General features: G+C 46.9%; 6 protein-coding genes across 6 annotated transcripts; 2 read left to right on the top strand and 4 right to left on the bottom strand.

The window, feature by feature from the left end:
* Window positions 1-1223: 1223 nt before the first annotated feature.
* LOC103984827 (ethylene-responsive transcription factor ERF061-like) lies at window positions 1224-2744 on the top strand. The gene has a single exon (XM_009402386.3). The coding sequence runs from the start codon at window positions 1701-1703 to the stop codon at window positions 2451-2453; it is 753 nt and encodes a 250-aa protein (XP_009400661.2). The 5' UTR covers window positions 1224-1700; the 3' UTR covers window positions 2454-2744.
* A 4482-nt stretch (window positions 2745-7226) lies between these two features.
* LOC135673397 (transcription factor CPC-like) lies at window positions 7227-8962 on the bottom strand. Its single transcript, XM_065182343.1, has 3 exons — window positions 7813-8962; window positions 7613-7700; window positions 7227-7499 (listed from the first exon to the last, which is right to left on the bottom strand). The coding sequence occupies exons 1-3, from the start codon at window positions 7937-7939 to the stop codon at window positions 7361-7363; spliced, it is 354 nt and encodes a 117-aa protein (XP_065038415.1). The 5' UTR covers window positions 7940-8962; the 3' UTR covers window positions 7227-7360.
* A 145-nt stretch (window positions 8963-9107) lies between these two features.
* Window positions 9108-10611, bottom strand: LOC103984726 (uncharacterized). Its single transcript, XM_009402285.3, has 2 exons — window positions 9684-10611; window positions 9108-9511 (listed from the first exon to the last, which is right to left on the bottom strand). The coding sequence occupies exon 1, from the start codon at window positions 10530-10532 to the stop codon at window positions 9777-9779; it is 756 nt and encodes a 251-aa protein (XP_009400560.2). The 5' UTR covers window positions 10533-10611; the 3' UTR covers window positions 9108-9511; window positions 9684-9776.
* Window positions 10612-11108: 497 nt separating this feature from the next.
* Window positions 11109-11959, top strand: LOC135674934 (late embryogenesis abundant protein Lea14-A-like). Its single transcript, XM_065185199.1, has 2 exons — window positions 11109-11389; window positions 11477-11959. The coding sequence occupies exons 1-2, from the start codon at window positions 11184-11186 to the stop codon at window positions 11724-11726; spliced, it is 456 nt and encodes a 151-aa protein (XP_065041271.1). The 5' UTR covers window positions 11109-11183; the 3' UTR covers window positions 11727-11959.
* Window positions 11960-12521: 562 nt separating this feature from the next.
* Window positions 12522-14057, bottom strand: LOC103984828 (probable WRKY transcription factor 27). The gene is made up of 3 exons (XM_018826171.2): window positions 13483-14057; window positions 13268-13381; window positions 12522-13172 (listed from the first exon to the last, which is right to left on the bottom strand). The coding sequence occupies exons 1-3, from the start codon at window positions 13851-13853 to the stop codon at window positions 12635-12637; spliced, it is 1023 nt and encodes a 340-aa protein (XP_018681716.2). The 5' UTR covers window positions 13854-14057; the 3' UTR covers window positions 12522-12634.
* A 1340-nt stretch (window positions 14058-15397) lies between these two features.
* Window positions 15398-16939, bottom strand: LOC135673395 (BURP domain-containing protein 3-like). The gene is made up of 3 exons (XM_065182340.1): window positions 16781-16939; window positions 16585-16690; window positions 15398-16499 (listed from the first exon to the last, which is right to left on the bottom strand). The coding sequence occupies exons 1-3, from the start codon at window positions 16814-16816 to the stop codon at window positions 15580-15582; spliced, it is 1062 nt and encodes a 353-aa protein (XP_065038412.1). The 5' UTR covers window positions 16817-16939; the 3' UTR covers window positions 15398-15579.
* Between the last annotated feature and the right edge of the window lie 317 nt (window positions 16940-17256).

Here is a 17256-nt window from a genome sequence, read left to right as displayed (position 1 = left end):
GTGAACACTCTGTTTACTTCCTCAATATGATCAGCTAATCTTCTGATACTTTAATTCATTCTTCTTAGTTCTTGACCATTGCCTCTTCTATTCCCTGTCGATAAATCATTCATGTAATCCTAATGGAGTACATGATTCCTCTGACTTCATGTGATCTGATTCTTGAATTCATTTTTTAATACTTTCACAAGCATATTATAAACTATGGCCTTGAAGATAAGTGATGAATCATGAAGTCTCATATGATACAAGGATGCTGTACAAGTTATCTTGGCAACACCTGTAAGTGGGTAATGTGCTCTTTGCCAAATGCACAAGAGATGGAACCAGATAGCAAAGCAAACGGTGCATGCATGCAGTGTCTTCCCTCGTGAATGCCTATTGAGTAGTGATTTTGGATTATGATGTGCTATAAGACTCACATGTCACAAGTCACAGGCCACTGCAATCTGTCCAAAAGCCACACACCATGCTTGAGCATTTCTTTGAAAACCTACACCAGACACTTGTAGCCCATTAGCAATATCCTTAACCTAACCTATTAAATGACCTTACTGCACTGCCAAAAGAGTTGATAGCATCGAGTTACAAATAATATATTTCACATGAATGGACATCCTAAAAAGTCAGTAATTGATGAATTCCTAACCATGTTGACAACAAATACAACTCTTTTGTCCCATATTAATGACTCCACTGAGAACTATTCTTCTATTTCAAGTGAAGGGAAGTGACTTGGTTTTATTTGGGAATTAATACATGGAAAGGAGATATCAGGTAAGAAAATGATTGCTGGGTCTCGTGTAGCACCACTATGTGTCCTGTTTCTATTCAGTAGTACTTATGGCTGCTTACTGGAAATCCATGTCCCTGGCAGAGCCCTACAGCTTAATACCCTCTCAAAAAGTACCACGTGTTTGGCATGTATTTATAACTCAGATTGAGACTTCAATAACAATAAGATAAACCAAAGGAGCACAAAGTCAATGAACAATTGATTTGCTGTGGGAATGGCTTGCCAAGTATTACATACTGGACATTGGCTTCATGGCTTCCAAAGACTTTAGCACATCTTCCATCCCATCATTGCTTTCATTGCCTCTCTGCATTGTCCTTTCAAGGACATTTACTTTATATTTCATATAACCAAAACCTTACCAAATCCTATGGAGCTTCAAGTGAGCTAAGCTAAGCTAAGCCAGAACTAGGGCTCATAATCCAGAGGCCGAAAGGTTGATGGCAACCTGCACAGGTGTGAATCATAAATGCCAAAAGTATGCGTTTGGACTACATTGCTCCATCGTCAAACAAAACAAAAAAAAGCAAAAGCTTCGAGTAGCTCTTGTTCTCTCTCGAATCTGTCCACATGGGAGTCAATTGAGGCTCCACGGTGGCCGACTGCTGTCCCCACTCGTCCCTCTCACCATCATCCAAATGTTCCTTCTCCATAGTGCCCTTAGAAGCGGAGAACTCTCGCCGCTTATAAATACCCAACTCCACTGCGCCGGCCGTATCATCTTCTCTCTTCTGTAATGCCCCCAATCACACATCTGCTTTGGAGTTTCTTGTTGCTCTAATTCCCCTGATTCCATTTGCATCCTCTTAATTCTAAGTCTAATTCCACAAAATTTCCACATTTATTGGAGGAAAGAGAAAAAGGCGCTTACTTGGAGATCAGGGGACAAAGAATCGCCGGAATCATGGATGGAACTGTGGAGACCCTACCGCCGCCGCTGTTCCCCGGCCAGATTAGCGCTGCCCTATCGGAGATCCTCCTCTCCGGGACGAACGCGCTCGATTCCATCTTCTCCCACCTCCCTCCGCCGCTCCCAGCCGCCCAGTCCTCCGCGGTGCTGCCCCTCGGCTCCGCCGTCTACTTCCGGCAGACCGAGCTACTCCGGCGGCTCAGCAGCCAGTGCCACGGCCACGACGCCCGGTTGGATTACCACCACTGCGGCGCGGACGCGGCGGAGAGGGGGAAGAAGACTTTGTACCGGGGGGTGCGGCAGCGGCAGCGGGGGAAGTGGGTGGCGGAGATCCGGCTGCCCCAGAACCGGATGCGGATCTGGCTGGGCACCTACCGCTCCCCCGAGTCGGCGGCGTATGCTTACGACCGGGCGGCGTACAAGCTCCGCGGCGAGTACGCACGCCTCAACTTCCCGAACCTCCAGCAAGCCGGAGACTGCCCCGAGCGGCTCAAGCTGCTGCGGTCCGCCGTCGACTCCAAGATCCAGGCCATCTGCCAGCGCCTCGGTCGGCGCCGCGCGGTGAGGCGATCGGCGGCGGCGAACGTCGTCAAGGAGAAGGAAAAGGACACACAGGCGGGCGCGTCGCAAACGTGGTCCTCGGCTTCGGCGTCGACATCGTGCGTGAGCGAAATGGACGGCCACTGTTCGCTCGCGCGGATGCCATCCTACGATCCTGAATTGATCTGGGAAGTGCTCGCTAATTGAATTACCAACAACCAAATATAAGAATATTAGTAATATAAGTAAATGGCTACTTTGATTATATAATTCCTTTTCTTTCTTTCTTTTTTCTTTTTTTTTAACGTGATGGACCGCAAAAGGAAGAGAGATAGGTGAGTTTAGTTAGATGTCACAAGAAAAGTCCTTTTTTTCTTTTTCTTTTTATTTTTTATAGTGATGAAACTGTTGAATCCAAGTGGTGGGAAAATGTTAATGTGCTAAATGGTAGAGCTTTTCCTAAGCTCAACTGATAAAAAAACTAGTGTTCTTTTGGTACCGTTTTGTTTTTTGGTTTTTTATCTTTCTCCGTTTGATAGCCAATTATATATTATCTCTTATAATTAATTTTTATTTTTAATATTTTTAAAAATTATATTATGATTCTTATATTTATGAAAATAAAATATTTAACTTAATTTTTTCTCGTGTTATCGATTTTGTTGATAAAAATATGGTATGCAATTTCGAATGGTATCGTCGCCTGATACGGACGGTACGTACCGATCCGACGATATATTAGTACGTGGACTACTCGCTACCGGACGGACCGTGCTACAGTACTATAGTAATACATTGTAGCAGTGCTGTAGTACTATAGTAACAGAAAATCGTTCCATAAGCCTTGGTGTACCGTTCGGTACGTCGGTACTGTACCGAGAGAACCTTGAAACACCAGTACGATACGATATTATATATCTTGGATAAAAATACTATAAAGTTTATCACGGAGTGTATTCTCATTTTAATTTATCATTGAACACGTGTAATATTTTTATTATTATAATAGATAATATGAGAAAAATAAGATTAAATATTTTACTTTCGTAATTATATAAATTTTAATATAATTTAAAAAAATATTTATAGATTAAGATATTAGAAAATAATTATGTAATTAGCCCCACTTCAAACTGAACATTCCTTTCATGGTGAAGGGTTTTTACCTCAGTAATAAATCCACCGTGAGCTATTCGCTTTCAGATTCCAATCGAAGAGGACGGCCTGGATATGCTTCGACTGAGAACTAGAAGGTAAATCTGCAGCAGAGGTCTCAAGCTTTGGGAGCATTAAGCAGGGTGGTGTATGAGTGATTCAAGAGCTTGTCGATCACAATTTCTAAGGATCATGACGAACATGCATGTCGACGATACGAGAGGACCATCAGCAGCTCATTGGGAAGCCGAAGGGGTTATCGAGGTAGCACATACATAGGTAAAATGATTTCCTCACTTCCTCGTAAATTAATCTGAAGAACCGAGAATGTTAGTTTGGCAAGTCCCACGGAAAATCAGGCTTGTTATCTCCTATTGAAACGATAAATAAGGGCCTAGGCTTTGAAGTCAGATGCACCACAAGAAAAACCTAAGTGTTTACTTTGGGTTTAAGTCCACACTCAGTTAAATAGTTTGGGCTTATAGTTTGAGTTTTTCTTGTTTAATAGATTCAGATGTTTTATAGCCTAGGAACATCTTCCTAAAGCATTTGCAATAGTCCCTCTTTTATAATAGTGATTTGTTGTTCCTTCGTCCGTGGATGTAGGTCAATTGGTCGAACCACGTAAATCTGATTTTCTTGTCGTTTTTATTTTTTTTCGCTTTATTGTCTTTGTTGGGTTGCCAAAATTACCCTTTGGTAAATTTCCTGGGGCTAGCTCTAACAAACTGGTATCAGAGCTTGGTTTCGGGATGTGGCAACTCAAGATGAGAATAAGGCCCTGTTACTTTTGTGTTCTCTTCCCTAATCTTTTAAGCATTTTCGTGATACTATGATTTATGAAAAAAAAATAATTTCGTATCAGGAAATTAAATCTGTACTAAAATCTAAGGAGCGGATAGACAGAGATATCACTAGGGAAAGTAGAGGGAATCAGGTCTGATTGTCAAGGGTAGAATGGATAAGAGAGAATTTGACAGTAGTAGATATAAATCTAGATCTAAATCCAGACATTGAAATTTGAAATGTATATATTGTCATAAAATGGGGCACATTAAGGCTGATTGCTTTAAATTGAAAAATAAAATAAAGCAAAAGGAAAAAATTATTGAGAAAACTACTGAGTCTGCTGAAGCTAGTGTAGCAGCTGATGAGAATGATGAAAACATTTTCTTTGCTATTGATGACAGGACGAGGTCTAAAAATGAATAGATTTTAGATTCGGGTTGTTCTTATCACATATATCATAATGGAGATTTGTTTTCCACATATGAATCTTGTAATTGTGCAATTGTTTTAATGGACAATAATACAGCATGTGATGTTGTTGGTAGAGAAACAATCCGAATTAAAATGCATGATGGTATTGTGAGGACGCTTACTAATGTTAGACATGTTCCTGATTTAAAAAAGAATCTCATCTCTTTAGGTACCATAGAGGCCCTTGGGTGTAAATGAAGGTGGAGTTATGAAAGTTTCTAGAAGTGCTCTTGTTGTTATGAAAGCTTGTAGGTCTGGTAGCTTATATATTTTGCAGGGAACTACTGTCACAAGCTCGATTGCAATCTCGTCATCATCATTGTCTGATTCTGACATCACCAAATTATGACATATACGTTTAGGTCATATGAGTGAAAATGGTTTAAGCATATTGAGCAAAAGGGTTCTTCTTTGCGGACAGAGTACCGGGCCACTGGATTTTTGTGAACACTATATTTTTGGAAAGCAGAAAAGAGTCAGCTTTAATTCTTCAGCAGTTCACGAAACGAAAGGTACTCTTGACTATATTCATTCAGACCTTTGGGGTCCAACTCATGTTCAGTCTAAAGGTGGTGCTATGTATATGTTGACTTTCATTGACGATTATTCCAGGAAAGTTTGGGTTTATTTTCTGAAGCATAAAAATGATGTTTTTTTAACATTTAAACAATGGAATGCTTTGATTGAGAAGCAAACAGGTAAACAGGTTAAGCGGCTTTGAACAGATAATGGTATGGAATTTTGTGAAGGTGACTTTAATGAATTCTACAAAAATGAGGGAATCGTTCGGCATCGCACTGTTAGGATGACGCCTCAACAAAATGGTGTGGTCGAACGTATGAACAGAACACTCTTGGAGGGAGCAAGGTGTATGATCTCAAATGCAGAGTTGACAAAGGACTTTTGGGCAGAGACAATTAATATGGCCTATTACATTATCAACCGCGCTCTGTCTGCAGCACTTAACTTTAAAACTCCGGAGGAAGTTTGGTCAGGTACTCCTATTGATTACTTTGATTTAAAAATTTTTGGGTGTCAAGCATACATGCATATAAATGAAGGAAAATTAGAGCCTCAAGTTAAAAAATATATTTTCCTTGGGTATACTTCTGGGGTGAAAGGATACATATTATGGTGTTCTGATCCCAAATCCCCAAAATTTGTAATCAGTAGAGATGTTACTTTTGATGAATTGTCTATGTTATCTTCTAAAGAAGAATCTCCTAGTTGTACAAATGATAGTGCGCAGAAGCATGTGGAGCTTGAGATTGGTAGTTCTAATTCTTTTCAGTCTAACTCTTCTATTCAAAGAATGCCGGTAGATGGTCCCGAGTCTACTAACGAAGATGATCTAGAGGAAGAGCAATATTCCATTGCCAAGGATAGACCACGGAGAAATATTCGACCATCACAAAGATATGCAAATTTGGTTGCATATGCTTTGTCTGTTACAGAAGAAATAAGTGAAGTTTGTGAGCCTACTTCCTACTCAGATACAATTTCTTGTGATAATTTCGCTAAGTGGTTGATCGCGATGAATAAAGAAATGGAATCTCTCCATCGAAATAGAACTTGAGATCTTGTGAAGCCGCATTCGAGTAAGAAAATTGTTGGATGCAAATGAGATACTATTGCTGAGGGAAAGGTCTTTGTTCAGAAAATTCATACGAAGGACAATCCAACCGATATGCTTATGAAGTCTCTTCTAGTTTACAAGTTCAAGCAATGCTTGGACTTGATTGATATTCATTGTTGGTGATTGCCCGTTGGGGCTTTTGTGAAGAAGGTGGAGCAAGTTTTGTTGGGACATGCCAAGGTGGAGATTTGTTAGTTCGGCAAGTCCCACATAGTCCCACATCGGAAAAATCAGGCTTGTTATCTCCTATTGGAACTATAAATAAGGGCCTGAGCTTTGAAGTCAGATGCACCACAAGAAAAACCTAAGTGTTTGCTTCGGGTTTAAGTTCAGTTAAATAGTTTGGAATTATAGTTTGAGTTTTTTTTGTTTAATAGATTCGGGTGTTTTATGGCCTAGGAACATCTTCCAAGACATTTGTAATAGTCTCTCTTTTATAGTAGTGATTTGCTCCTCTTCGTCCGTGGATGTAGGTCAATTGGTCGAACCATGTAAATCTGGTGTTCTTATCGCTTTTATTTTTTCCGTTTTATTGTCTTTATTGGGTTATCAAAATTACCCTTTCGTAAATTTCTTGGGACTAACTCTAATAGATAATGAACCCATCGATTTACGAAGAAAATGGTGAAGATAATAGATTTGGAGAATGACCAAATAAAGTGTAGGTCTTCTTCTTCTTTCTTCAAATGGCACAGGCAGTCAGCAGAACTGGAACTACTGGTCATCCTACCAGTGGGAGTCTGCCCTTTCCAGATCACCGATAGACACTTGCATGTGCCTTTGCTGATCTGCAGAGTATCCATCTCCTCTGTTGGTCACAGCCAGTCATCCTACCAGTGGGAGTCTGCCCTTTCCAGATCACCTATAGAAACCTGGTTTTGATCTGAACATTTTAGCTTGTTTGATGCAGAAAGTGAGAGCTGCGAAGATGGTAAAGTTGGCCTACGATAGGGACAAATCCTTATGCGGAATTAAAAGTTGCAGTGCTTTGGGCAGCCACACATATGGCCCATGCGACGTACACACTTCTGCCTCCATTATTACACGAGCGGCATCAATGCCATCAGCCGAGCCTCTGTTGTCTGGTCTGTGTTCTCCTCTTCAGCCTCCTCTCCGCAAAGCATGGCTCGTGCCTCATCTTCCAGTACCGCTCGATCGCCTCCGGTGTCCGGCCGGGGACTCGGCCCGCTATCATCTCCCACCTGCACGAGTCCACCTCTCACCGTTTAGAGGTGGAGGAAGCATGTGTACTGAATCCTCTTCCTGTTCTGGATGAAGAAGGTAAATGGAACCGCATGAAAGGTTGGGAGACTACCTGTCGCCGACGAGCCTATACATCCTGCAAATAATGTCTACCTCTTCATCCGACATGTCGATGAACTCCCACTCGCTGCTACTGACCTCTGCACGCGCCAAGGATTCATGGAACGAGTCGTAGACGAGCAAAGAAGAGACTGACATGAACAACGGTGAAGAAGGAGCTATTTCATGGAGAGTGGAGTTGCAGAAAGAGACCTTCCGAGCCGTGGTGGTGGTGGTGGTGGTCGATATCTTTCGCCCGACCGCGCGGGCGCTTCTCCATGGATTCAGCGAGGTGGCGTGCCAAGAGGAGGCGGAGGAGAGGGAATGAGAGAGCACCCATTACTAACAACACATCTGAAAAATATCGTGTACGTCCCTGTGGTCCTTTCTTCCTGTCTTCTTACACTGGCGGTGGATAAATCTGTAGCAATTTCTCTAATTGATCTGTAGGAATTTCACCTGCACTGAAAAATCCAGTGCAGATGACATCAATGCAGGCAGGGTTAAGTCACAGCATTAGTGTTTGGGCAGACAAAACAGTTATGATGCTTGTGAGTGGGAAGAACACGCCAAGAAAGCAAAGATGTGATCCGATTCTTTTAATCTTCTTGCGATCATAAGTGCCGCCAAAGTCTCTGAAAGCGTATATAGGTCTGTCAAGATCTAAGACATGCGACAGGACAGTGTAATGGTCAGCAGAGTAGGTGGCATAAACCAGCACCATGGAGAAAAGTCGTGTGAACTGTGAAGGTAGATGTTGATAGCTCACCTCTGAGAGAGAGAGAGAGAGAGAGAGAGAGAGAGAGAGAGAGAAATGGTGTCTTATGTTCTGATGTGAGGCTGCACAGTATGTACAGGCTTTTCTTTATGGTTCTGTATCTCAGTTTTCTTTGAACACAAAGTGCTGTGAATGCAGATGTTGTTGATAGCCTACAGACACAAAACAGAGGTATCAGAAGAAATTATATGGTTTGAATTCCTCTAATATTATCAAACTATAATGGCAATGCTGACTATTGTAAATGATGAAGCTTTTCTCACAGCAATTCTCATCATGCTGATGTGACAATGAACCTTAAACTATATGGCCTGCCACATTTATCATGTCAACATAGTCTCCAACACAGAAACATTCCAGTCAAATGAGCTGAAGGAAAAAAGATTCAATCATCAGAAGCCAAATGAGACAGAAGAGGACAGAGTTTGGACAGTGGAGCAGCTAAATACAAAGACCTTCCTGTCTCGAAGTGATGATGAAGAAGACTTGCATTTAGGTTTTCTTTATCCTTACCATTTCCCGATAGAAGCATATTTCTGCAGGAAACACTTTGTCATCTCATTGTGACAATAGGAATCAGCAGGACATTGTAGCATAAAGTTTCCCAACAGATAAAGATTCCATCCTTTACATGCGCGCAGATAGCACACTGACAGGATAATTCAAAGTGCTATCCCATCATTCCTTCATAGATGACAGATAGACAGAGAGAGACAGAGAGAGAGAGAGATGACAAAGGAGTGTTTTACTTTTACACATAGGAAAACAACAGTGACAGGTCCAGAAAGAAAACCAAAGAAAGTGGAGAAACAATATCTATATGGTTAATAATCAATGCCCAAAGAAGCAAGATTCCCATTGAGATATCATTACTTCCAAGAAGAGAGGAAAAGATCTGTGGAAAGACGCACTCTTTTTCTTCAGTTCATGCCCTTCGTCCTACTTTTACAGTGGATTCCGTTTCTCTTGTCCTAATTGTGCTGAAGACATCTCCGTCTGCTGCCTTCTGGTGCTTCCCAGGCGATGATGATAAATGGATGCTGGTTGGTGACCGCCCGAGTGAGAAAGATGCAATATTCTCACTGTTCCAGTCGCCGGATATGAGAAGACGATCCATGCCATCTCCGTCCCTTTCTGCGGGCAACACAGATCTCGATTGAGTTATCACATCAAACGAGTACTAAAGCTATTGGCAAACAACATAAAACAATCGAGTCTCATAGAAGGATACTCTCACAAGAAGATTAACTGCACACATCGACTATGTTTAAGTATTATACTATGATTGGCTCCCCCACAAATATACCAAAGTTTCCGCCCCCCGAGCGGCCAAAGGAATCAAGAAGATATGTCGGCAGACACGCAATGAACGACTGGGATTAGATCGGGTGGAAGGGAGTCAGGATCGAGATATCTCGGCCGTCCATGGGGGCGAGGGTTGACTGCTTGAGCTGTCGGTGGCCCACGGGATGGGATCAAGATTCCGGGCGGGATGGAGCCGCCTCGGGAAACTCAGCACGCACGGCCCGCAGAACGCCGCGTCGGCGTCCTCGGCCGCCCTCTCCTCGTCCGACGACGCCACCGAAGATGCCGACGACGACGACGCCTTGTTCCGCTCCCTCAGCGGGCGGCGTTTCTTGGCCTTCGGCCCACCCCACTCAGCCATGAGGCTGCGGTAGCCGATCGCGGGGCGGATGGCGAGCGCCCGGGCGGCGACCGCGGGGACGCTCCCGAGGACGGCGGCGCCGACGTTGAGGACGCCTTGGAATCGGCCGGATGGCCGACGGATGCCAACGGCGTCGAAGACGGGGCGGTCGCTGTGGCGGGAGAGGAGACGGAGGTTGCCGACGAGGAAGCGGACGGATCCGACGAGGGAGTCGGGCAGGTACCATCCACCGGCGGCGTAGATCTCGACGGAGTAGGCGCAGGGGGAATCGTAGGCGAGGAAGCTCGGGTGGACGCGGAAGAGGAACTTATCGTTCCAGGTGGGGTTCTCGCCGCCGACGCGGTCGACCAGTGTGCGGAGCTTGATGGAGGAGTCGATCCAGATGACAGCGTAGGCCTGCAAGCGACGGTTGCCGCCTGGCGGCTGGAGGCCCTGAGCAGAGATCAGGTTGATCTCCAGAGAGAGGCAGTCCGTGGCGGCCGCCTCCATCTCCCGCGAGCGGCTGCGGATGTTTAAGGGTTCAAGAGACCTACGGAAATCAGAGAGGGAGAGAGAGAGAGAGGCCGGTGATACAATTGATATATATATATATATAGAGAGAGAGAGAGAGAGAGAGTTTCTAACGGGAATCCATTCGAAAACACGGTAGTAAGAGATCAATTAGTAAGCAATCATCGGTCATCAACACGAATCACGAAGCGGGTTTTTAGGAAATCATTCAAAATATATTTTGTAAACATTCCCAAACGTTATATGAACTTACATAATTAAGATAAATGATACGCATATTTAACATCAACATGATGTAAATTGCAACAATAACCAAACGCATCAATTTTATTCTTAGATTACTTAATATGCATTCGCAATATCGCATTGTTTTCCCGTGTAAATTAGTCGTTGCTATTTACAAAAGATGTCACCGCTTCGTGATTCGTGTTCGATGACCGTCCGCCGCGTAACCAGCGACGTGCCACAAGTTGCCTCATCCTGCGGCCGCGACGATGGAGGAGGTCTTGCGGACCGATCCAATTGCAGGGCTTCATCTCTTCTTTTCATCCCCTCGTTCGTGAGGCGTCGTGGTAGGCTGGCTGTGTAGCAGAGGAGAAGCAGCGGCAGGAACGAGCGAGCAGAGCAGTCATGTCGAGTTTGGTGGACAGGGCGAAGGAGTTCGTGGCGGGCAAGATCGCGCAGATTCCCAAGCCGGAAGCCTCCCTCACGGGCGTGTCCGTCAAGAGCCTGAGCCGCGACTCGGCCCTCTTCCACAGCGACGTCTCCGTCTCCAACCCCTACTCCCACTCCCTCCCCATCTGCGAGATCTCCTACACCCTCAAGAGCGCCGGCCGGTCGGCTTCCTCCTCCATGCATGCATTTCTCCTTCTGCCCCCGAACTAGTGCGCTGTTCGTAATAGACACATGCATTTTATGAGCAGGGTGGTAGCGTCGGGGACGATGCCGGACCCGGGGTCGCTGCCGGCGAGTGTGGTGACGAAGTTGGAGGTGCCGGTGAAGGTGCCCTACAACTTCCTGGTAAGCTTGGTGAGGGACATCGGGCGGGACTGGGACATCGACTACGAGCTGCAGGTCGGCCTCACCATCGACCTCCCCATCGTCGGCGACTTCACCATCCCCCTCTCCACCAAGGGCGAGATGAAGCTACCCACCCTCTCCGACATCTTCTGAGCACCTCCTATTCCTGCGTTACTGCGTTAGTTTCTTGTCTGCAATATGGATTAGGACAGTGTTATCATGCTTCCTTCACGGTGTTCTACGTGAACTCGAATCAAAGATGCTCCCAAGTCATCTCAGATATGTAATTTGCGTGACAGGCAGAAATAATGGTCAGATATGTACCGGGATGCAACTTGAATGCGTCATGATCTACAGAGTTATCCTACCTGGAGATACTGAAACATTTCCTGCAAGGAACCTCACCTTCTTAATGTGTAATGCGTACAAGACCATAGGAAACCAACCAGAACAATACACACCACCTCATGCACGAATGTCATTAGTGTCACCAGTACAGGATCGACAAAGAGTTCAATATTCTGCAATGCTTTACCGAGGTGGTGTACAGGCAACTGCCAAATCAGAAAAGTTATGGACACCCAATCCATTACAATTACTTTATTTCTTGATCTGTGAATAGCCAATAACATATCAGAGACTAGGCAGGACTTCTACACCTAAAACTAAGCTTTTTCTTGTAGAACAATGTTGACACAGTTCTCAAAGGTCTTGCATTCACATTCCACCTGGATTGTGGATCACTTTGTGCGGTGAACGAATCTCGCTTGCTCAATCAACCATGAGCTTCTTCGTGAGACTGGTTTGGTGGCAGTAGAAGCAGCAGTCAGCTGCAGACTAAACTGCATCATGTACATCCGACTGACCTTGTTGCAGAAACAATTGAACCATGGTGATGGAAGGGCAAGAAGAGAAGAAAGAATAGGAAGAAGAAACCCAAGGGGTTACTGATAGGATAAGGGAGTTTACTGATAGGAAATGTAGTGCAAAATTGAGATTATATGGAATTATACATATCCTCTTCTTCGGTAAACAAAATTATGTGATAGGTGTTCGACGTATTAGATCGCGGCGTCAGTGATCGCAAGCCATGGCGAGCGGAAGAAATGGTCTTCGAAGTTGCTTCCCTCGTCGAAGTATCCGGAGCTGAGGGTCGCCGTGGCCGGCGTTTCGGTGGCTCCTGTGGTACTGGGCTGCACCAATACTTCCATGCCTAAGAACAGCGCGCTGTCCTCTTCGAGCATGTCGACATTTCCCATCGTCGGTAACTCCTCGTCTTCTTCCTCGCCCTCCTCACCTTTCCTCTCGTCCCCTGTGAGGGGGGTCTTAGGCGACAGCCCCGCGGCTGCAATCGGCGACGGTAGTGGGCTCGAGGAGGACGGGTGGCTGGGCGACGGCAGCTGGTCACGGTCACCGCCTTTGGCCGCAGGCTGGGGAAGCTTCTGACGGATGCTCCCGGCGAGCGAGCTCCGATGGGTGGGGACGGGGTGGTTGTGCTCCGCCGTGTAGGTGATGAGCAGCATCCCCGGGTCGGCGTTGCTCTGCTCCACCTGCTTCCGAGCCTGGCATCCCTTGGAGCTGCTGCACCTGTAATAACCCCTGTTCTCCACCACCACAAAGATCAACACCTTCGTCCAAAAATTACACCTTGGAAGTAGAAATCGAAGAGAAAAGAATGGCGTTGGCAGCTTTACCGCGGATATGGGGACCCTTTGATGGGTTTCTGCCCATATTTTCGCCATGCCCACAAATCGGATTGGACGCCATCGGCTGGCACTTGGCACACCACCTTCTTCTGCTGATTCTTCCTGCAGATGCAACATCTCCACATGTTACTAATTCTTTTTCTCCAAAGCTTGAATCGGAAAGGAGGAACGAGACAGGCAGAGGAGTGCGAAGGCTAAAGTACCTTCTCTTGGAACGGGAAGGTTGGGAGACCGTTCGCGGGAACTGGCTGCTCTGATGCTGGGACTGGCCGGGATAAGCCACTGCAGGGAGAAGAGACGGAGCAGGGGACAAATGGGGTGGGAGCTGCTGCTGTTGTAGTGGTTCTTCGTCGGGTTCCATGGCATAGAAAGGTTGGCAGAGCTGCTGCAGCTCACACAGATAGCTTGACGTGCCCATCAGCTCAGGGAAGCCAAGAAGGGGTTCCATTTCTCCGTCGACGTCATCCTCGTTCGACAGATAGAGGGAAGAGAAGTAGGGATCGTTCTCGGGCGCAACAGCACCGGCGGAACAGCCTCTCACCACCGCGTGCAGATCCCAGTTGTTGTCATCCATGAAACGTGAAACCAAAGCGTCAAGCAGAGGGAAGAGGAGGGGAGAGGTGGGTGGCGTTGACTCTGTGAAGAGGTGATGTGATCTTTGGATATAAATAGAGTCGGGCAGTCGGGGGAACTTATACTGGTGGTGGTGGTGGTGGTCACGGACACGGGTGGTGGAGTGATGGGGCGATAAGGTGAGCGAGAAGTGGCGATGGATCTCCAGAATCCGGTGATGCAAAGCCCACCATCGGTTTTGGGCTCTGCCAACTTGACTTCTCGAACAAAAGTCAAACGAGAGAGAGAGAGAGAGAGAGGGCGTCTTTCATGTATTATGTAAAGTCAATCATCTTTGTAGCCTAAGCTTATCCACTTGTGATATGATCAAGAAATTTGATGCATTCACAGTATTTTTCAGGTCGACATTCACCTATTTGCCTTGACACTGAGTTGCGCCAATCCAAAGTGGCCCACCTCCACTTCCATGGAGCTTCTCATCATCTTTCTCTTTTCTGGTCATCCACTTGCTCGCGTTATCGTGGAGAAGGCCATCTCTTCGCCTAAAACCGCGTCCCTCCGCGAGAATTCTAAAGGAGATGGGCACCGACGCACACACTTCCACGCCTCCATTCATGGCGCATGCGCCGGAGCAGCTGATGGCGAGAAACACGTACGTGAGACGGCGGCCATGGCGGGTCCGTTCTCTCCCGGCCGCACAAGTATTCATCTCATCAACGTGTACGCCACAACATTCTGCATGCTGTTCATATCACTCCACCGTCATATGATAGCTCGAGAGATCAGAACCCCTCTAATTCTCTTCCTACCTGTTTCTGCCTCACCCCTCATCAAGCGGCAACTGTCTCCACATTCCTGCTTCGACATGTTCATGGTTGGGAAAGCTTGATGATGCTCAGCATGACCCACCATGTTCTTGTTCTGATCACATCATCTTCTACAGCTTTGCAACTCATTCTTCCATCCAAACCTCTCTCTCGCTCTCTCTCTGACACAACTTGATGTGACGCTGCCTTTATCCAATCCATATACCTGTCCGTCAAAAGTGCACCGCTCGTTGCTATGTGGTGGGCGTTCAGCTTTAGGGGAAAAGATAGTACAGTCCCACACACTACACATACACGTGCAGTAACAGTAGGGGACTCCCCACTTCCACCACCCTCAAAGATCCATTTAGCGGTCAAACTAATCTTCCTTTCACTTCTCTTTAATGAGAGAGAGATCAAAATTCGTGTTCGTTGAGTGATAAATCGAGGACGGGACCCACATATCGATGCCACAAACCTTATCAATGGACCCTTATATGATTCGGATCCGCTCCGTTCACAGCCCAACCCAAAACGTAATTTATTGAACCGGTTGGACCGGGCAAGCTGGCCCCGGTCCATGGGTCGAGCCGTGGCTCCATGGTCCATCAAAAAATTGAATTCTAAATATATGCAGGTTAGTTATTCGTTAATTCGGTCTGTTGGACCAAAGCTTGTGAGTCGGTTGCTGTGAACCGCAAATTAAATGTGGTTCGTTATCCTCGACACGTGTATCAAGTGGAGCTCCAAACACTGCTATTATTATTATATATCGAGGATTACAGGGTACGTATGCAACATCATAAAGTAATAGCAGCCAAATACACAAGCAACTCGATACGTGAATCCACTACGTAGTACAGAGGCTACAGAGGCTATGTATAAGCTCCATTAATGGTCACGTGCACGCACTGCACTGCTTCAGCCGCTGCGGCTCCACACGACGTGGTCCTCCGGCAGGAAGTGGCACACCGGCACCGATCCCGGCTTCACCTTGAGCACCTTGAAGGCCACGTGGTTGGGGTTCCACGCCCTGGTGTCGGTGTGGCACACTGCCACCGCCTCCGCCCGCACGCCGTCTGCCCCCAGCAGCCCTACCGTGTACGCCTTGCTCGTCGCCGTGGCGTGGCAGTAGAACACCGCGTACGCGTACGCCTCCGGGTGGCAAGCCACCAGCCTGTCCCCGACCAGCGCCTTCACCCCCGTGACCGTGTACTGCTGAAGCGGCGTCACCGCTTTGGCGACGGTGGTCGACACCGCCGTGACGTCGCGTGTCCCCAGGCTCGACATGCTGAACTCCACCATGGACTCCAGCGAGGTGGCGCAGTACTTCCTCTCTCCCTTCACCGCAGGTTCCTCGCACTCCTGAAGCGTCGTCTTCAGTTCCTCGGCTTCCGCCGAACCGGGTTTGACGGAGAAGTGGTCAAGAATCTCCGGTAGCTTGGCTGATGAGAAGGGGATGGCGTCTGCTTCTTTCTGAGTGAGGAAAGAAGCGCCGCCCGAGGTGGTCTTCGTGAAGTGTAGATTCATTTTGGCGCCTGACCGAAGCTCCTTATCCAGGAAGAAGAGGGCGACGTTGGGGTCATCATGGATTTGGGTCTCGGTGGCAGCATAATTGTAAATGAAATCTTTACTGGAGGGCACAGTGACGACCACCCGCGGCTTTCCCTTGTGGCCAGTGTTCACGTGGACGCCGCCATGCCCGACGTTCACGTTGGTGCCGCCCCCGCCGGGCTTCCCGGTGCCCACATGAACACCGCCATGGCCGACGTTGACGGTGGTGCCACCGCTCTTCCCCTTGACGTACACGTTCACACCGGACTTCTCCTCAGCAAGCACATCTGCGATCAGAAGACCAAGCATTTAGCAGCTTGAGAGAGAGAGAGAGAGAGAGAGAGAGAGAGAGAGAGAGAGAGAGAGAGAGACCAGGGTCTATAAAATCACTGATGGCACTTGGCATGGGAGTGTTGGGGAGGACAGAGTGCCAGTAAACCAGCTGAGGGGATAAAGCTGCATGGCTGACCGTAACAAGCTGAAACAGAACGGAAGATAAGGAAGAGGATTAAGTGAAGGAAGCTTAAGTAAATTCGAGACTTAGAGAACTAAAGCTCGTCCTACTAACCAGTAGGAAGGAAAGAAGACAAAGGAAGCGATCCATGGAACCAACAACAGACCAAACACAGACGTCGCCGGCGACGATGAGAAGAAAACCGGCGAGGGTTTTATAGAAGGGAGAGAACGAGAGGGTGGGAGGCGGGGAGAGCAACAGCAACTGGCATTAATGTCGGATCGCCTCAACCGTCCACGGATCGCATTAGTGAGTGCCGTTCGGATGGACGCAGACGCCGCCCTCCTCCATGCTCGCCTTGATGGCACATATCGACGGAAAATGACGCCATGTACGAAGGCCTGTCGATGCAGCTCGTGTGTTTGATCCCAAACAGGATTCAGCTTAGTATTTCCACAAAAATGAAACGGACGGGCATCAGTGGGGAACACGCGAAGATCCGCTCATCTTGTTGTGGTTGACAAATCCCTGAACCCTGTCTGGATGCCGACAGCAGAATACACACCCACGTCAAGTGAAGGTAGGGAAAT

The sequence above is a fragment of the Musa acuminata genome, chromosome BXJ1-5, assembly GCF_036884655.1.
Source record: "Musa acuminata AAA Group cultivar baxijiao chromosome BXJ1-5, Cavendish_Baxijiao_AAA, whole genome shotgun sequence".
NCBI classification, from domain to species: domain Eukaryota; kingdom Viridiplantae; phylum Streptophyta; class Magnoliopsida; order Zingiberales; family Musaceae; genus Musa; species Musa acuminata.
The sequence above is the reverse complement of the archived record's forward strand: the minus strand, read 5'-3'. Positions and strand labels throughout refer to the sequence as shown.